This window comes from Nelumbo lutea, chromosome 4 (genome assembly GCF_056320005.1).
Source record: "Nelumbo lutea isolate HS-2025 chromosome 4, American lotus-T2T, whole genome shotgun sequence".
NCBI classification, from domain to species: domain Eukaryota; kingdom Viridiplantae; phylum Streptophyta; class Magnoliopsida; order Proteales; family Nelumbonaceae; genus Nelumbo; species Nelumbo lutea.
In genome coordinates, this window is record NC_142687.1 from 91,615,135 (window position 1) to 91,629,816 (window position 14,682).

Here is a 14,682-nt window from a genome sequence, read left to right on the forward strand (position 1 = left end):
GCATGGGCCTGGGCTTCCTGGGTTGGTCTTCAAGGTGTTTTGGTGATGTATGGGGTACATGGGAGAGAAGATGGGAGTACAATTTCTCGAGGAGGAATTCAAATAAACAGAGTGAAAGCAAGATAGAAAAATCCCAACCCTTCACTAAGAGTGAAGAAGATATAAGGAGATTTGGGATTGTCTTTTATAAAACATAATGGGTCGCATTGGTGTCTAGCCGACGAATTTGATCCAAGTAAACGAATCACAAATGCTGATTGGAATTCGATTTGATAGTAACCAGATCAGATTAAAACCCCATTAATTTGCAGTCCTACCCCGCGAATTGAAAAGCTCTATCCATGGCAGACCTGGGGCTGAAAATGATGCAAAAGAATTACCTCCAAGAGCAATCTATTTCTATGGGCACACGCACATTCGATAGAAAAAGCTGAAGGCTGAGTTTGTAAATATGCAACTAAACTGTTTAAAACATGGATCTCAGCACATTTAATTACTCTTATGACCCAAAAACCTAGACTATTATTGAGCCCCTATGTACCATAACAGAAGAAGCAGATAAAAGATTAAAAAAAAAAAGAACCAAAAGAATAAAAGAAGTGAATACATGAAGCTCTGTAATGCGTAATCACTAAGCACTACAAACTAGTCATATTATACAAAAGATACCTGGATATAAACATAAGAACTCAGGTAGAGAAATCTCTATACTCAATTATCTTATCACTGTACAAAAGATATCTGAACATAGTGATAGGAAAACCAAGCCAATCCTCTCATGAAGAGTTCTTCTGCAACTGAAACTATGAAGTTCAAATATTCCTGCTCTGACATCATTTTGCCTAAAATAAATATAGCATGTACTATGAACAGAACTTAAAATTTTAGGAATTTAGAATCACTTGCTCTGTCATATCAGGCTTTTTGCAGCAGAGCTGTACAATTCAGCCTCGTCAAAAAGATCCCACTCATCATCCAAAAGCACCTTAGGATTACCATTGACAACTGTTTCTTCACGGCTGGTCTTCTGTGATATGCCATCAGTTGATGGTGTTGAGTTTGTATTCTCCAAGGTTTCAGTTGTGAGGCTCTTAAAAGATGAACTTGAAGAGGCTAAGATGCAACTTGTTTGGCTTGATGATAGTGACTTACTGATTGGGACACGCTCATCAAACTTCTCCTTGAGCAACTTCACGTCCTGACAAATAACAGCTATTTCTCCTCTGCAACCAAAGGAGAAAAAGCAATTCCTCATGTTTAATGGGCCAAAGCTATGAATTTGGAATTTCATGGAACTTAAAGAACTTAAATTTCCTTCGAACAGTAATCAAGCAGAAGATAGTCCAATGAATGCTTTAGTTGAACCATTAATTAAGTTTTGGGAGCAAAACCAGATCTTCTTAAAAAGAAATGATAGTTCACCATTAACAGCTGTGTTTTCTAACCATCTTAGTTTCAGAAATTCATGCAAATTGTCAAAGCCCTAATTGGTGTTTATGCAAAAGGCCTAATTGGTGTTTATCCCCGCACTGGCGCATCTTATGTAAGAAGAATGGTGAAAACTGTTATCACTTGTTAGTTTCTTGCCCTTTTTGTTTCAGATATTTGGTGTTGGTTTTTTTCTCTATTTGGTTGCAGGTGGACCTCCCCTTCAAGTGTGCAAAGCTTGTTTAGCTCCACATCAGTGAGGGATTTAAAAAAGAGGTAAAATATTGTGGAAATGTACTAGAGCTGGCTGTTTGTTGGACAGTCTGGGAAGAAAGAAATCAAAGAGTATTTCATGAAAAAGAAAAAAAGTAAGGAAGCCATCATAGAACTTATATATGTTAGGGTGGCCCATTGGGTCAAGTCTTCGAAGCTCTTTGAAGACTATTCAGTAGGAGACATCATTAGAAATTGGGAAGAAGTGGCTCGATCAGCTCCCATGTCCACTGCTCTTAGACCTGTTTGGACTCCACCAGATTCGGGTTTTGTCAAATTGAACTTTGATGGTAGCAGTGAAGGAAATCTTGGCCATTCAGGTATAGTTGGTATTTTCAGGGATGAGGAAGGTCGAATCATTGCTATGTTCTCAGGACCTATAGGATGGGGGGTTCACTGAGAGCTGAAATCCTGGCAGCTCTAGAAGGATTTAAAAGAGCTAAGCAGTTGAATATTAATAAGTTGCTGGTGGAAGGTGACTCTCAGCTGACTATTAGATGGTTGCAGAAGGGAAGTGTCCAGCCGGTGGAAGTTCTCAAATGAAAGAAAGAAAATTAATCAGCTAACTCAGAACATGATTGTAAGAGTTCAATGGGCCAAGAGGAGTACCAACTCCATGGCTGACACTTTGGCTAAACAGGGGGTGGGAAGAACAAATCTCTTTTGGGCTATCTTGTAACATGTGTTTTCAGTTTTGATAGGGAGGGTTAAGACTTTTTACCCCTCCATTCTGGTTGTAATTTTCATCTCTCCTTTAATAAAATTATTGTTATTGATCCAAAAAAAATGTCAAAGCCCTAAAGAATATTTCAGAGTGTTTTTTATTTGATAGTAAAAGAAAAAATGTATTAAAACAAAAAAGAGAATACAAGACTTACAAATCAGTACCCAGCTTTGTATTCTTTGCTTTAATAAAATTACTGTTATTGATCCAAAAAAAAAATGTCAAAGCCCTAAGGAATATTTCAGAGTGTTTTTTATTTAATAGTAAAAGAAAAAATGTATTAAAACAAAAAAGAGAATACAAGACTTACAAATCAGTACCCAGCTTTGTATTCTTTGCTACTGTCCAGCTTTTTGGGTAGTAAGACATTTTTATGATTGAATTCATGCTGTTATTTATCAAAATAAAAAAAGTCAGACCAATCCACCACCTCATCCACACACAACCACCTCTAAGAACGTCTCCAACCTCCCTCCCTTTTCCCCGCACTCCATCTGAAATTTTTAACTGGATTCCTTAAACTCTTCATAAAATGATAAAGTTGGTTCTTGAGGTTCTTCATTCCCTCCATTTCCTCTAGCTTCCTAAATATTTCTGTAGCCATAACCTCACCTCTAAAAGGAGCACCCCCAATTTCTTGCCAATCACCTTCTTGGGTTTTATTTTCTTGACTTTTGTCAAATTGGAACAAAAACTCTTCAGACTACTCTTCCATTACCTCCCTTATTTTGATCTTCCTTTTCTCTCTCCCAGCATCTTTCTACCCACTTCTTCAACACAAGCTGATTCATCTAAATTATCAATACTTGGTTTTGCACTATATTGTGACTTCTGAGATATATCTTATGATAGCAACCAGCAATTAACTTTGAATGCTTCTATGCTCTGAGATAACACTAACTGAAACTTTTTCCTTCATCCCAGCACGAGCACCTCCTTTTACCTTTTGATTATCATTAAACACCTACCAGAGAATCTCTCTCAATAATGACCATTGAAGGCATATCAAAGGGAACCTTGTTCTGATTTTGGTTTAATATTTCAGCTACCAGAGAATCTCTCTCAACATAGACCTGGTGACTAGGACCAGTACATTAAACAGTACAATAGAGGTACTAGGAAAAATGTAGCAGAAAGGTTTTTTTTTTGCTAGAACCTAGTGACAGGGTTAAATGGGTAAGATTTTATGCCTGGCCACAATAGATGGATCCTAGGCAATCATATTGGAGTGAAAGGATTGAAAATAGACGGGTAGTTTAGAGACAACAGCTAAAATTCCTAATCAATGTTTGCAACAAAAACAAAAATGGCCATGACAAACATTTTATAAGAAAACGATCTTTTTAGGAATACATTTATTACTAGATTCCCAGATAAAACCTGCCCTTAACCAATGCTTTTGGGATATGCAAAAAAGTCTATAGTTACAAATGCATTCAAACAATTTCACGCTAATCAAAAAATGTATGCAGGCTTTTATCATATAATTTAGAAACCCATATAACCATAAAGCATTAAGGCTGAGAGACACAACATTGATTGGTTTCTTGTGGGAAGGAGGGGCTTTTTTACCCAGCATTAACTAATGAACCTGGGCCATTCAACTAATGATGGTAAATTGCTAAAAACAATATTAACTCATATTATAGAATTGGCATGATAATTTTATTCATTGTCAATAGGAAATAATCCATCAGGCAGTTGGCTCCATCAATTTTTTACCACAGCCTTCCAAGGATTTTAGTTTGGCTGCAGTGACTGTGTAGGCCATAGGCTACATTTGCCCATCAAAATTAACCACATCACTACATTCTACACTCTTCCATACTCCTAATATTCAAAGTTGTAGATTCTCTTAAAACTTAGACAGGATGACATATAACCCAAGGCTACATCTACACAACATCATGACCAAATTGAACTCATAAATGAGCGGGTTTATAAAATAGAACATCTCAAAACGCATTTGTGCATTAACAATTGCAGGTAATGCAAGGCCCTGGAAGAGCAAATGTTGTTTCAAGCTATAGATTGCATTAAAAAAAATGAGGATGAAGGCTTACTGAAGTATATCGACAATGTGGCCACGGTCAATGAGAAAGTCCCGTAACTGCAGCATTGAAATATCATTCAAAGGAGTTCAGCTTAACATGAATTTTGTCATTTGGGAAAAGAATGCAGACTACCTAGAAATGTTCAAATTAGATTATCATAATAAACACAATCTAAAACTGGTCTATTATTACCACCTTAGAATTCTCCTCTGCTTCTTGCTGTAGCTTCTTCGACTCCTGAACCACCTTCTCCATGGCAAGTTCTTGCTCAGCAAGGGCCTCCTGTGCAGATTTTTCCTTTTCCAATTTCTCCTGCTCAGCTGCTCTTCGCTCTTCCTCTGCAGCAGCTAGTCGTGCTTCAAGAGCCTGGTGCATCTGCAAAGGACTTGCATGCTAAAGTAAGAAAGGGCTCATCAAGACATGAAACATCTTTCATTGGACTTTTCAGATGATTTAAAACTTAAAAGCCTATTGAAGTACCAACTACCAAGAATGGTGTGAAAATCGTTGGATTGGAAATCTGTCAAGATTCTTTTTTCTTTTCATTATTTTAGGATTGTCCTGATTGGAGGATGGTCTGCCAACCATTGGATTGTAACTTGATGGCAGTGTTTTAAAACCACAAAGCGCAAAAAAGGCACAGGGGTCAATTTGCGCCTGAGGTGCAAGACGCAAGGTGAGGCGCACGCCTTTCTGAAGAAAGGCAAAAATAAAAAATAAAATAAGCTAAAAAATAAAAAAAAAGTCAGATAATTCAAAAAAAATGCCAAAATTTTCAAAAAATATTAAACATAATATTAAATATATATATATATAAACAAAAAGTTTAAAATAAATGTTTTAAAAAGCCTATTATCTAAACTTAAAATACATAAACATAAGATATAAAGCATATTCAAATGAGAATTTAAAAAAAAAATCAAACATATAAAACATTTTCAAGCATGTAAAACCTCTAATCTCTTTTTTTTCACTCAATTGCAGTACTTCACATAGCTAATGTAATGTAAAACATATTACATTCCTGATTCTTATGAGCCGGCTTTGTGCCACGCCCCTCAAGGCAAGCCGAAACAAGTCCACGTTAGGTCTTGAATTCTAAGTTTTCACACAAAAAATAATGATTCTATAGTTTTAATTGCTTTTTAAGAAGACATTTTATTAGGATGAATGAATGAACAACATTACCAAATTGGGGGACTTTTAAATCACTGCTTGATGGGACTTGTATTTTGTTAATCTTCTTCTCATCAAGGTGGGAGTTGATGAAATTTTGAGCATTGCATTAGAATTACAACAACACCATAGCCGAAACAATGTGATCCCTTATTGACACACCATTAAACTAAATGATGATGGTTGCTGCCTAGACAAATTGGTATGAACAGGTATCAAGGTTCAAAATAGCCCGTATCGGCCAATACATATCGTATCGGGAGCTTCCCTATATGCCCCTACAGAGGGTGTATTGGGGTTTTGACCGGTTCAGGGGGTAGACGGACCTTAAACCGGGCCCTCTGAACCAGATTTGTAAAAAAAAAAACTAAAAAAACCACCGCTGATATGCCTCTACTGGGGTATAAGTGGTGTAGTTTGAAATCATGAAGAAAGTCAGAAACTATTCCAAGGTTATTCGGGTTCAATTTGAAAGGATCCAATAAGAACTGTGCAACTATCATTTCTCTGTACTAGAGCTTGCCACTTCATTATCCTTGTTGATTGGATGTGGAAATGCAACTCAAAAACGGTGACCAGGAGGGGGGGTAAGGGACTCTCCTGGAAATATGGGCAAATAATCATAGAAGCAAAACATCTGATCCAAGCTATGAATACCTCATTCAATAGGTCAGGAGAATTGCAAACTATTGGTTGATTTTCTAGCTAGAAAAAGGGTATAGAGAGCACAGATTATTGACATCTGAATGCAATCTAGACCAAGGTCTCATGATGAATATGAACTGGGGAAACCAAACTCTCTCCAACCAAGAGAGGAAAAAACTATATGGAGATGTCTTACAGCTGTGGTATTATGGACTGTGTGGGAGGAAAGGAAACCAGAATTTTAATGATAGTTTGCAGTTTGCTCGACCTATCAAAGGAAGGTAACTGTCACCATTATATTAATTATGTTAGATAATAACATAAGGTGTGCATGAGATGTGCATTGTTCTAAGCCTCCAGAATTTTATTTAAACACAGATCCTTTAGCATGACATAATTAAAATTGCCATGTAAGGATTTCAAATGCATCAGTGAGAAGAAGGTAAGTGTAACAAGAGTTTGTTAAAATCTTAAAATTTAGGATACAATTCAAGATTCAAAATTTGAATCACAAGGGTTCCAATTCTAAGGTTACATCTAAATCCAATTATAAAAATTAAATAAACAAAAAAACTGTTACTTTTTAAACCATACAATTCACAATTCATGTGATGTGAATAAATTGAATTGCGACCTAGTTCTTTATGAGTTCACATCTGCGACCCACAAGGAGGCACCCCACAATGCCCCACAGCACATCCCCACCTTGTATTGGGAACATATCCCATACTTGTTATCGGGAGATGTTCCCAATACAAGGTGGGGATGTGCTGTGGGGCATTGTGGGGCGCAGATGTGAACTCGTTCTTTACTTTGAAATTCCTTTTTTATGTTTTTTTCTAGGGGCTTTTATTTTAAAACCTTACTAGAATAAGACAGATTATTTAAGACCTATTTAAAAACCTAATTGATATTGTTTTTCTGGCCTAAATAGGTTAAACTGTTAAAGAGCTATTACATAGGGGTTAATAAACTTTCTACATCAAACTTGATTATATCTTCTTATGTTTCAAGTGTATGGTAGTAAATTCTGTGGTATATATGGATTAAAAACGGAGTAGAATCATTTCCTGTATGCATTTAGGTATATATTTTCTTTTTTGATAAATTTCTAAGATGATACGATTCACATTTTGATTCAATTCAATCTTCTTTATGATTGATCAGATTTTCAGAGCATTGACTGTAAACAGCATAATGGAGAACAAAAAGCCATAGAATTGCACCTCTTCCAGAATTGCCAGAGATTTGTCCCTTTCCTCCGACAAATTAAGAAGACGAGACTGAAGTTCGCGCACTTCGGTTGCTAAAATGGCCTTTTCTGCAAAGACTTCTCCTGCATGCTACAAAATCAAGAAACCAAGATTTTATTTTTGTATCTTGAAGAACAAGCATTGCATCAAAAAGCAATACATAATCTATAACAAGTAACCAACCATATCATTTGCTTCTTTTGCATGGCGCAGCATCTCTTTAAGGTCTTCAACCTTAGCAAGGATATTTAAACCTCCCTTAGAAGCCTCCTGTTTGGCCTGTTCTGCTGCTTCCTCATGAAGATCCACCTCTCTCATCATCCGCATTACTGATTCCATGGCTGAAAACAAGGTTTTCTGCACCATAATTTGAAATGAGAATTAGAAAGTTAGCCTATCTAACATGTAGCCTTATCATAAATTGGAAATGTAATTTTAGAAACACTGACCCTTTCCATCATTCTGAAAGAGGCCAAACCCTAAAGCTGCTGTAATTGTTTCAAGTGCAAATTGTAATTGTTGCAAATGCATGAGTTCTGTTTTACTTCTGGTACATGTTTTACTTTATTTTATTTGTGGACAGTAAAACGGGAGGTAAATTGCTGTCCTCCCCACCTTATATGAGAGAGAATGAACAATGAAGATGCAAATGATGAGATCCTAGCACAAAATTTACCTTCCAAGAGGTGGAAAAGAGGGAGGGAACCAAAAATTGTTTGAATGACTTTTTTTGAAGAAGGTAAAAATTGTTTGAATGATGTACTTGTAGAAGCAAAATAAACTAAAATTTGACCCCCCCCCCCAACTAACAAAATTGCAATCCTGGATAGACAAGGTAATGGATATGTGGAGTGCCGGGGGAGACAGTACAATAAACTGAATTTAAAACCCCTAGATTACCTTGTTATTTTTGGCATCACTAATAATATCTTCCAGATGATCAATTCTACAAACTTGGCCAGATCTAGTAACCACAGCTGCAGCAGAGGATGCATCTTCAGCATCACCCATTTCTGCATCAAAGATCACTTGTTCAGAAGCACTCTCCAACAAACCACTTGCCCCTTGTTTCTCACATTCACTAAGAGAAGCCATGGCATCATTTTCCAGCATAATTCCAAAAGCAGCAGACTCTGATGCTTCATTAAAAGATGATGAAATAACTAGACAGGTATCTGCAGCTAATAGGTTCTGTGCATCCAATGAATTAGCATCTAGACATAATTGATCTTGACAAATCTCTCCAGAAGTAACTGAATGTGGATCATAAGTTACTGGTGCATTCAAATCTTGAAGATCAACATGACGAGCAATCGTACAATGATCAGGGACACTAGTATCTTCATCCATCAGAGGGCTACACGGCACCTGTGAAACCAGATCTAACACAATAGAAACATCTTGTTGCTTTGCCAAAGAAATCAATACTTCATTTTCAGAATTTGCACCTGACTGTTGAACATTTTTTCCATCACAAAGATCTGAAATTGCAGAAGTAGCAATTCCTTCATTTACACATGCTGGATTGACAGAAAACAAATCATTGGTATGATCAATGCCCTTGTCACCTTCATCTCCCACATATTCTACAGTTGAAGGACCTGCATTTGATTCTTCAGCCTCTTCTTCATGCTTCTGCAGAGAACTATGGTCCTCTGATTGAACTCCATATACAATAAATAATCACTCATCAGACATAAATCAATCAAAGCAATTACCAATATATATAAACAAAAAGAAGTCATGGAAAAACCAAACGGCATAACGAGTTTACTGACATCATGCCTGAGATTGAGAACAAGGGAATATCCCTAGTACTTGCATTGCTCACAAGATTAAAAGCAATTCTTGGAAGCCCTTCAAGGAAGCACCCATATAATGAAGATCTTGTTCATTATATATATATAGCTTCTGGAAACAGACAAACTTTGATGGATATACTAATGATTTCAGAAAATTAATGCCAAAGCTAGATGAACATTTTGCAATTAATAAGAATCTTAATTCTTAAAGTTAATCTTCTTTATGCGTTATCTAATATCTGCTTCCTGTAGAAGCCAAAAGCCAAAATGAGATTTTGGTGTCTTCACCTAGATAGAATTGGTTCCAGTTTCAGTAATAAATACAGTCCAGTGTTTCAATTACTATCTGCTACAAAAACTTCAGAAAAAGGCTTCTCAATCTAGGAATCCACAGGACATTATAGGAGCAATCTCTAAATGATGCCTAAAAGAGGAACGAATTTGAATTGAAGTCCCAAACAATAGGGGTCAAAACAAGGATTGAAAAGTACTACCTCCTGGAGCTGACAAAAGTCCAACTTCCTGGTCATCATTTGGAGCAACAGGTGCCTGTGATGGACTAGATGTAAAAGGAAGAACTTCAGAAAGAATAAATTCAACAGCTGCATCTGCATCCTTCGAATGTTCAATAGCAACTGCCCTTAGTATGCGAAGATCAACCTGTGTTATATAATGTAGAAAACGTGACTTTAGTTGGACTCAAGATTTAATCCAACAATCATCATATTAGAAATGACTAAGATTTCTTAATAAAGAACCAAAATCCCAAAACGATTTGAAAACAAAAATGTCAAGTAGAAAAACAAAATAAAACAAAAAAAAAATGAGATCATTTTCCATCTCTTAATATTCTTGAGAACTAGATTATCAGATATGTAAATACGACTTATCTGTGTGACACCTTATTTCTTTAGAATTATAGATTAATCACCAATTGTCCCTCTATTTGATATCTAAAGATATCATACAAAAAACTTTTTCGTAATTTGTAAATTATATAATATAACATAAAAAAAATCCACCAAAAAAAGGCCCTCAGCTGTTAAAGATCAAATCCACATTACATCCAGAATAGGAGAATCCTTCAAAAATAGCATCCCTATATTCCAAAAAAAAAAAAAAATCAAAGCACAACAGGCCCGTGATGTTCTATATGGAACTAATCTTGAGTGAAGATAAAAGTGACGAATTGATTATAAAATTTCTAATTTCTCAACAGTTAACAGGAAGGGGAAAAAGAACAAACAATTTCGTATTCTTAGGAGGGGAATTGGGGAATAAATAACCTTACCTGTGGAAATACCTCCTGCAGAGCACGAAAGACTGAATTGAAGCCCATATTAAAGATCAATCAAATTCTGCATGAAATTAGTAAATTTAAGTACCATATAAGCACTTTCCTTGTTTTGCAAGGAAAAGTAAGTTTCAAAAAAGAACAAGTGTATGAACTCCAAAGAGAAAAAGTTGTATCTTTCATACATTAGAAATGAAGATTAACAGACAATCGCACAGTGAAGTAGATCGTTAGGAAAAAATTTTCAAACCTAGAGCCAAATTATCGCAAGAACATTCAAAGAGGCCGCTCATTTCTAACCTCTAAACCTAACTATCGAAAACAGGCTAATTCATTACCGATGAAATGCTCAAGATCATTCAGAAACTAAATAAAATCCATCAAAATTGACTCTGATTAACCCAACTAAGACAATCTATCTAAAGGAAAAATAAGCACACAACACGAAGGGAAAACAAACAAAATTCAAACCTGGGTCGAAGCAAACGCGAAGAACAAGAATTGATTCACGGTGAAACCATGATAGAAAAATCAGCAAACGCAATGAGCATGCGAAAAATGGCGTGGGGAGAAAACAAGCAAAATTCGTGCTTAATTCTCAGACTAAAGAAATAAATAAACACAATAGAGAAGTAGAAAACCCTAGATGAAGGAAAGACAAAGAAACGCGAACCTTCGTTGGGGGGCTTCCGTCTCGTCTTCTCTCCTAGGACTTGCGGGTGTTTTCTCAGCTCTTGGAAACGAAAGAGAGAAACAGAGAGGGGTTTTGGTGGGGTATGGGGGGAGACGATGGACGCTTCGTATTTGTAGTCATCCGATTCGGAAGATGAATCGGCAGATAACGAAGTTCGTTCAAGACTGTAGAATCGGGAACCGAGCCGTGATCGGATAGGTCAGTCATCTTCTACCATATACACTAACGCCATCCAGTTAAATTGCACATATAAATATAGTTTTGTCTGTATCTGCATAATGCATGCGAATCCAATTCAGTTAAGGCAAATCCGTTTATAACCGGATCAAGTATGGCCAACCCGATCCGATTTATTTATTTAGGTAAAGTTAATATTGCATGTTTTAATAGGGAAGTCAACTTGGTGGGTTGAGGAGCATTTTATAAATTCTATACCTTATTTGCTTCCCTAGACGGCTAGACCTCTCAAGTCCCAACCCATACCCTCTCCACATTTAGGGTGGAGTGGGTCGGTTTGACGGGTTGGATTCATAAATTGCATTTAATTTCCTATTATATATAAGTAATGAATAAGTAAAATAATTTGAACAAACATTAAAATGTTCAATTATTTGATTATTAAGGGGATGTTTGGAAGCATGGCCGTTTTTCTGAAAAACGGTGCCACGTATGTAGGCGATTTAAAAAAACGATCACATACATGAATATTTGGTTCAAGAGTTTTTTGAAAAAATGCTGAAAAACAGGCATGTCTCATAAATTGGGACCCAACTATTGCATGAAATATTAAATTTGGTATTTCATGCTTCGATGAACCATTGCCCCCAAATGTTGATTGATTGGTGATTACATGTATTCTATGTGGTGCTTACCTGTTAGCACATACATGAAAATTGGTGAGGAAAATCATCTTATCAAACAGCATAGTGTTGCTCATTGCCTACGTGACAGAATCACTCTCAAACATATCAAGGTGTTTTTTTTTTTTTTTTTTTTTTTGTGAAAAACAGGTCTAGCAAGCATAGGTTTTTTTATTTTTCTAAATCGATCCCAAAAAACGCCCATGCATCCAAACACCATCTAAATTCAACACTTGATATACAAAAATTCATGTCTTCATGCGGGGCGAAGAGTGCCAGGCATAGTTTAATATCATGCCCTATGGTACCCATACAGGTTGTAAAATCCAAAACCTGTCCTTGCCCTAAAACCTGTTTTCAGACCACTTGACTCAAAAACCAATGGTCAAAACTGTTTCATTCCGATCCAATTTTCAAAACCATGCTCATGGAATAGGGTAAATATAACCATACCTATATATTAATAGGTTCTGTTTGAATGCTATATATATATTGAATCCGGTGTAAAATATGATATTCAAAATTTCAAATGAATTACCAAAAATGTTTGATCCAGGTCTACTGAATTGGGCTGAATGTCAATGGAAGACGCAATACTAACCTAACATAATAAATCATGTATAGCAGAACAAATCATGGAAGACCATGACGTATAATTCATATTTGACATATTGTCAGTGAAACTTCGTTGAAGTTTCCAGTGGCACAGCTAGCTTTCCCAAATGTTGAGATAATCTGTTAATCCACCATATGTGCGTTGTTTCCTTGGTTTCACGTACAAGTCCAACAAAACAAGGTAGTGTTTGGATTTACTATTTGTATGCTGTCATTTATGGGAGATGTTCTTCATAGAGGATTGGATTGTCATGTTAAAAATAGTGCTATTGTGTTAACATTCTTTTGCTGGCAGCAAATTTGGGCTCATTTTGCTGATGAAACTATATATATTGTTAGGAGCTCGGATCTCCTGCCCTCAAAGATCCTACTCACATCTACCCACAAGACATTAGAGTTGTACATTATAAACATTTTGGAATTTACATGTTACTATTGATGGAAGATGTTCTCACTATACAGCTGTATGTCTTGTGGGTAGGAGGTCCAGATTATATTATTAGACCAAAAACTGACATGTTTATTTCTGATTGGGTTTGAAGCCAGTTGTAGATGCGAGTTTCTATGGTGTAATGGAATTTGGATTTGCTCCTCACACTGACCTCACTACACATCACAGTCAAGAATTGGGAACATCTTCTTATGAATGACAACAATACGGGAGATCTTCTCAATGCACAGTTGAAAACGTTGTGAGGTTGGTGTATGGTGTGTTCTGTGGGGCAAGTTGATTCAGTGAAGTGTTTCTAGGTTTGGGCTAGTTTGGATCTGCTCCCAATAAGCATCCAACCGCTGCAGATAGGGAATTTCTCCCTTTTCATTCATTCATTCATTCGTGGGGAGATGTTCCCTGTGGCTGTAGTGTATTGTTGGAAGCATTTTGTTGGCAGATCCCGTTTTAGTTTTGGGCAAATAATCCTGGTGATGATCTTAAGAAAAAATATCTTTATTTTAAAAAAAAATTAAAATTTTACTTTTAAAAAACAAATAATACGTAGAGGATTGAAGTTTATAATAATTTTGTTAGTTAACAAAATTGATAATGTTTATAAAATAAAGGTCGCCAATGTGTATATGATCTTGTTTTTTAAAACAATAACAACTGCCATATCAACAAATTCATACATATTGGTGAACACCCTCTGATAGGGGTATTCACCATACAGTCCAAACTATCAAACTGAACTTTGTGGTTTGGTTTGGTTCATAATGTATAAATATAAAATAATATATTATATTAATAATATTATTATTTATTAATACATATAACATTATTTATTAATTTGTCGGGCTTATTAATGTGCCAAAGTCCCCAAACTAAATTGAATCCAGTTCTGTTTGATTCGGTTATGACAACAAGTTCAGTTTGTTAGAATACCTAAACCAAAATGTTGGTTAGAATCGGACTGAAACAATCGAATGAACACCCATACTCAATATAATGGCTCAAACTGTATTAGAAACTGCATTTGAATATAACAGTTTGGCTTGGTTTGAGAATTTCTCAAACTGTTTGATTGATTTGAATTGAAATCTTCTCCAATTTGCATTGAACAGTACCATGAACGCCCTTGAGTGGATTTTTTTGACAAAATTATCCCTAACAATGAAGTAATTGTGTAAAATGTTTTCTTTTGAATGAAGATTTCTGCTTTAACCTTCATTGTTGAAGAACATTTACAAACAAATTTACATAGAAATAAATATAAAAACGATATTAATACTATTTCGTCATTCCATTCTATTCAATGTCATATCCTAAAATCATAGGCACTTAAGTCTTTTCTTACTATTTCACCTCAAGCAAGACTCAAAGTAGGGGTGTATGTGAATTGAGCCTACTTGCGAGCTATTTGGGTGTGAC

The 14,682-nt window shown here is 35.9% G+C and overlaps 1 protein-coding gene across 4 annotated transcripts; it reads right to left on the reverse strand.

Annotated features, from left to right (window-relative positions):
- Window positions 1-591: 591 nt before the first annotated feature.
- On the reverse strand, window positions 592-11,570 carry LOC148861782 (uncharacterized). 4 transcript variants are annotated; one of them, XM_088984161.1, is made up of 9 exons: window positions 11,323-11,570; window positions 10,647-10,713; window positions 9,850-10,015; window positions 8,454-9,208; window positions 7,737-7,910; window positions 7,527-7,643; window positions 4,675-4,854; window positions 4,489-4,535; window positions 592-1,223 (listed from the first exon to the last, which is right to left on the reverse strand). In XM_088984161.1, the coding sequence occupies exons 2-9, from the start codon at window positions 10,692-10,694 to the stop codon at window positions 911-913; spliced, it is 1,800 nt and encodes a 599-aa protein (XP_088840287.1). In that variant the 5' UTR covers window positions 10,695-10,713; window positions 11,323-11,570; the 3' UTR covers window positions 592-910. The 4 variants fall into 4 exon arrangements, with proteins under 4 accessions (XP_088840287.1, XP_088840285.1, XP_088840288.1 ...); XM_088984159.1 differs by having other exon boundaries at window positions 8,454-9,217; window positions 11,323-11,565; XM_088984162.1 differs by having other exon boundaries at window positions 11,121-11,340.
- Between the last annotated feature and the right edge of the window lie 3,112 nt (window positions 11,571-14,682).

Excerpts from the sequence above, each read along its gene's own strand:
- LOC148861782 (XM_088984159.1), bottom strand. The coding sequence starts at position 10,694 with ATGGGCTTCAATTCAGTCTTTCGTGCTCTGCAGGAGGTATTTCCACAG. Across the intron at positions 7,911-8,453 it reads GTGATGCCAAAAATAACAAG|AAAACCTTGTTTTCAGCCAT; the intron begins GTAATCTAGGGG and ends ATTATGGTGCAG. Across the intron at positions 4,536-4,674 it reads AAGCAGAGGAGAATTCTAAG|TTACGGGACTTTCTCATTGA; the intron begins GTGGTAATAATA and ends TCAATGCTGCAG.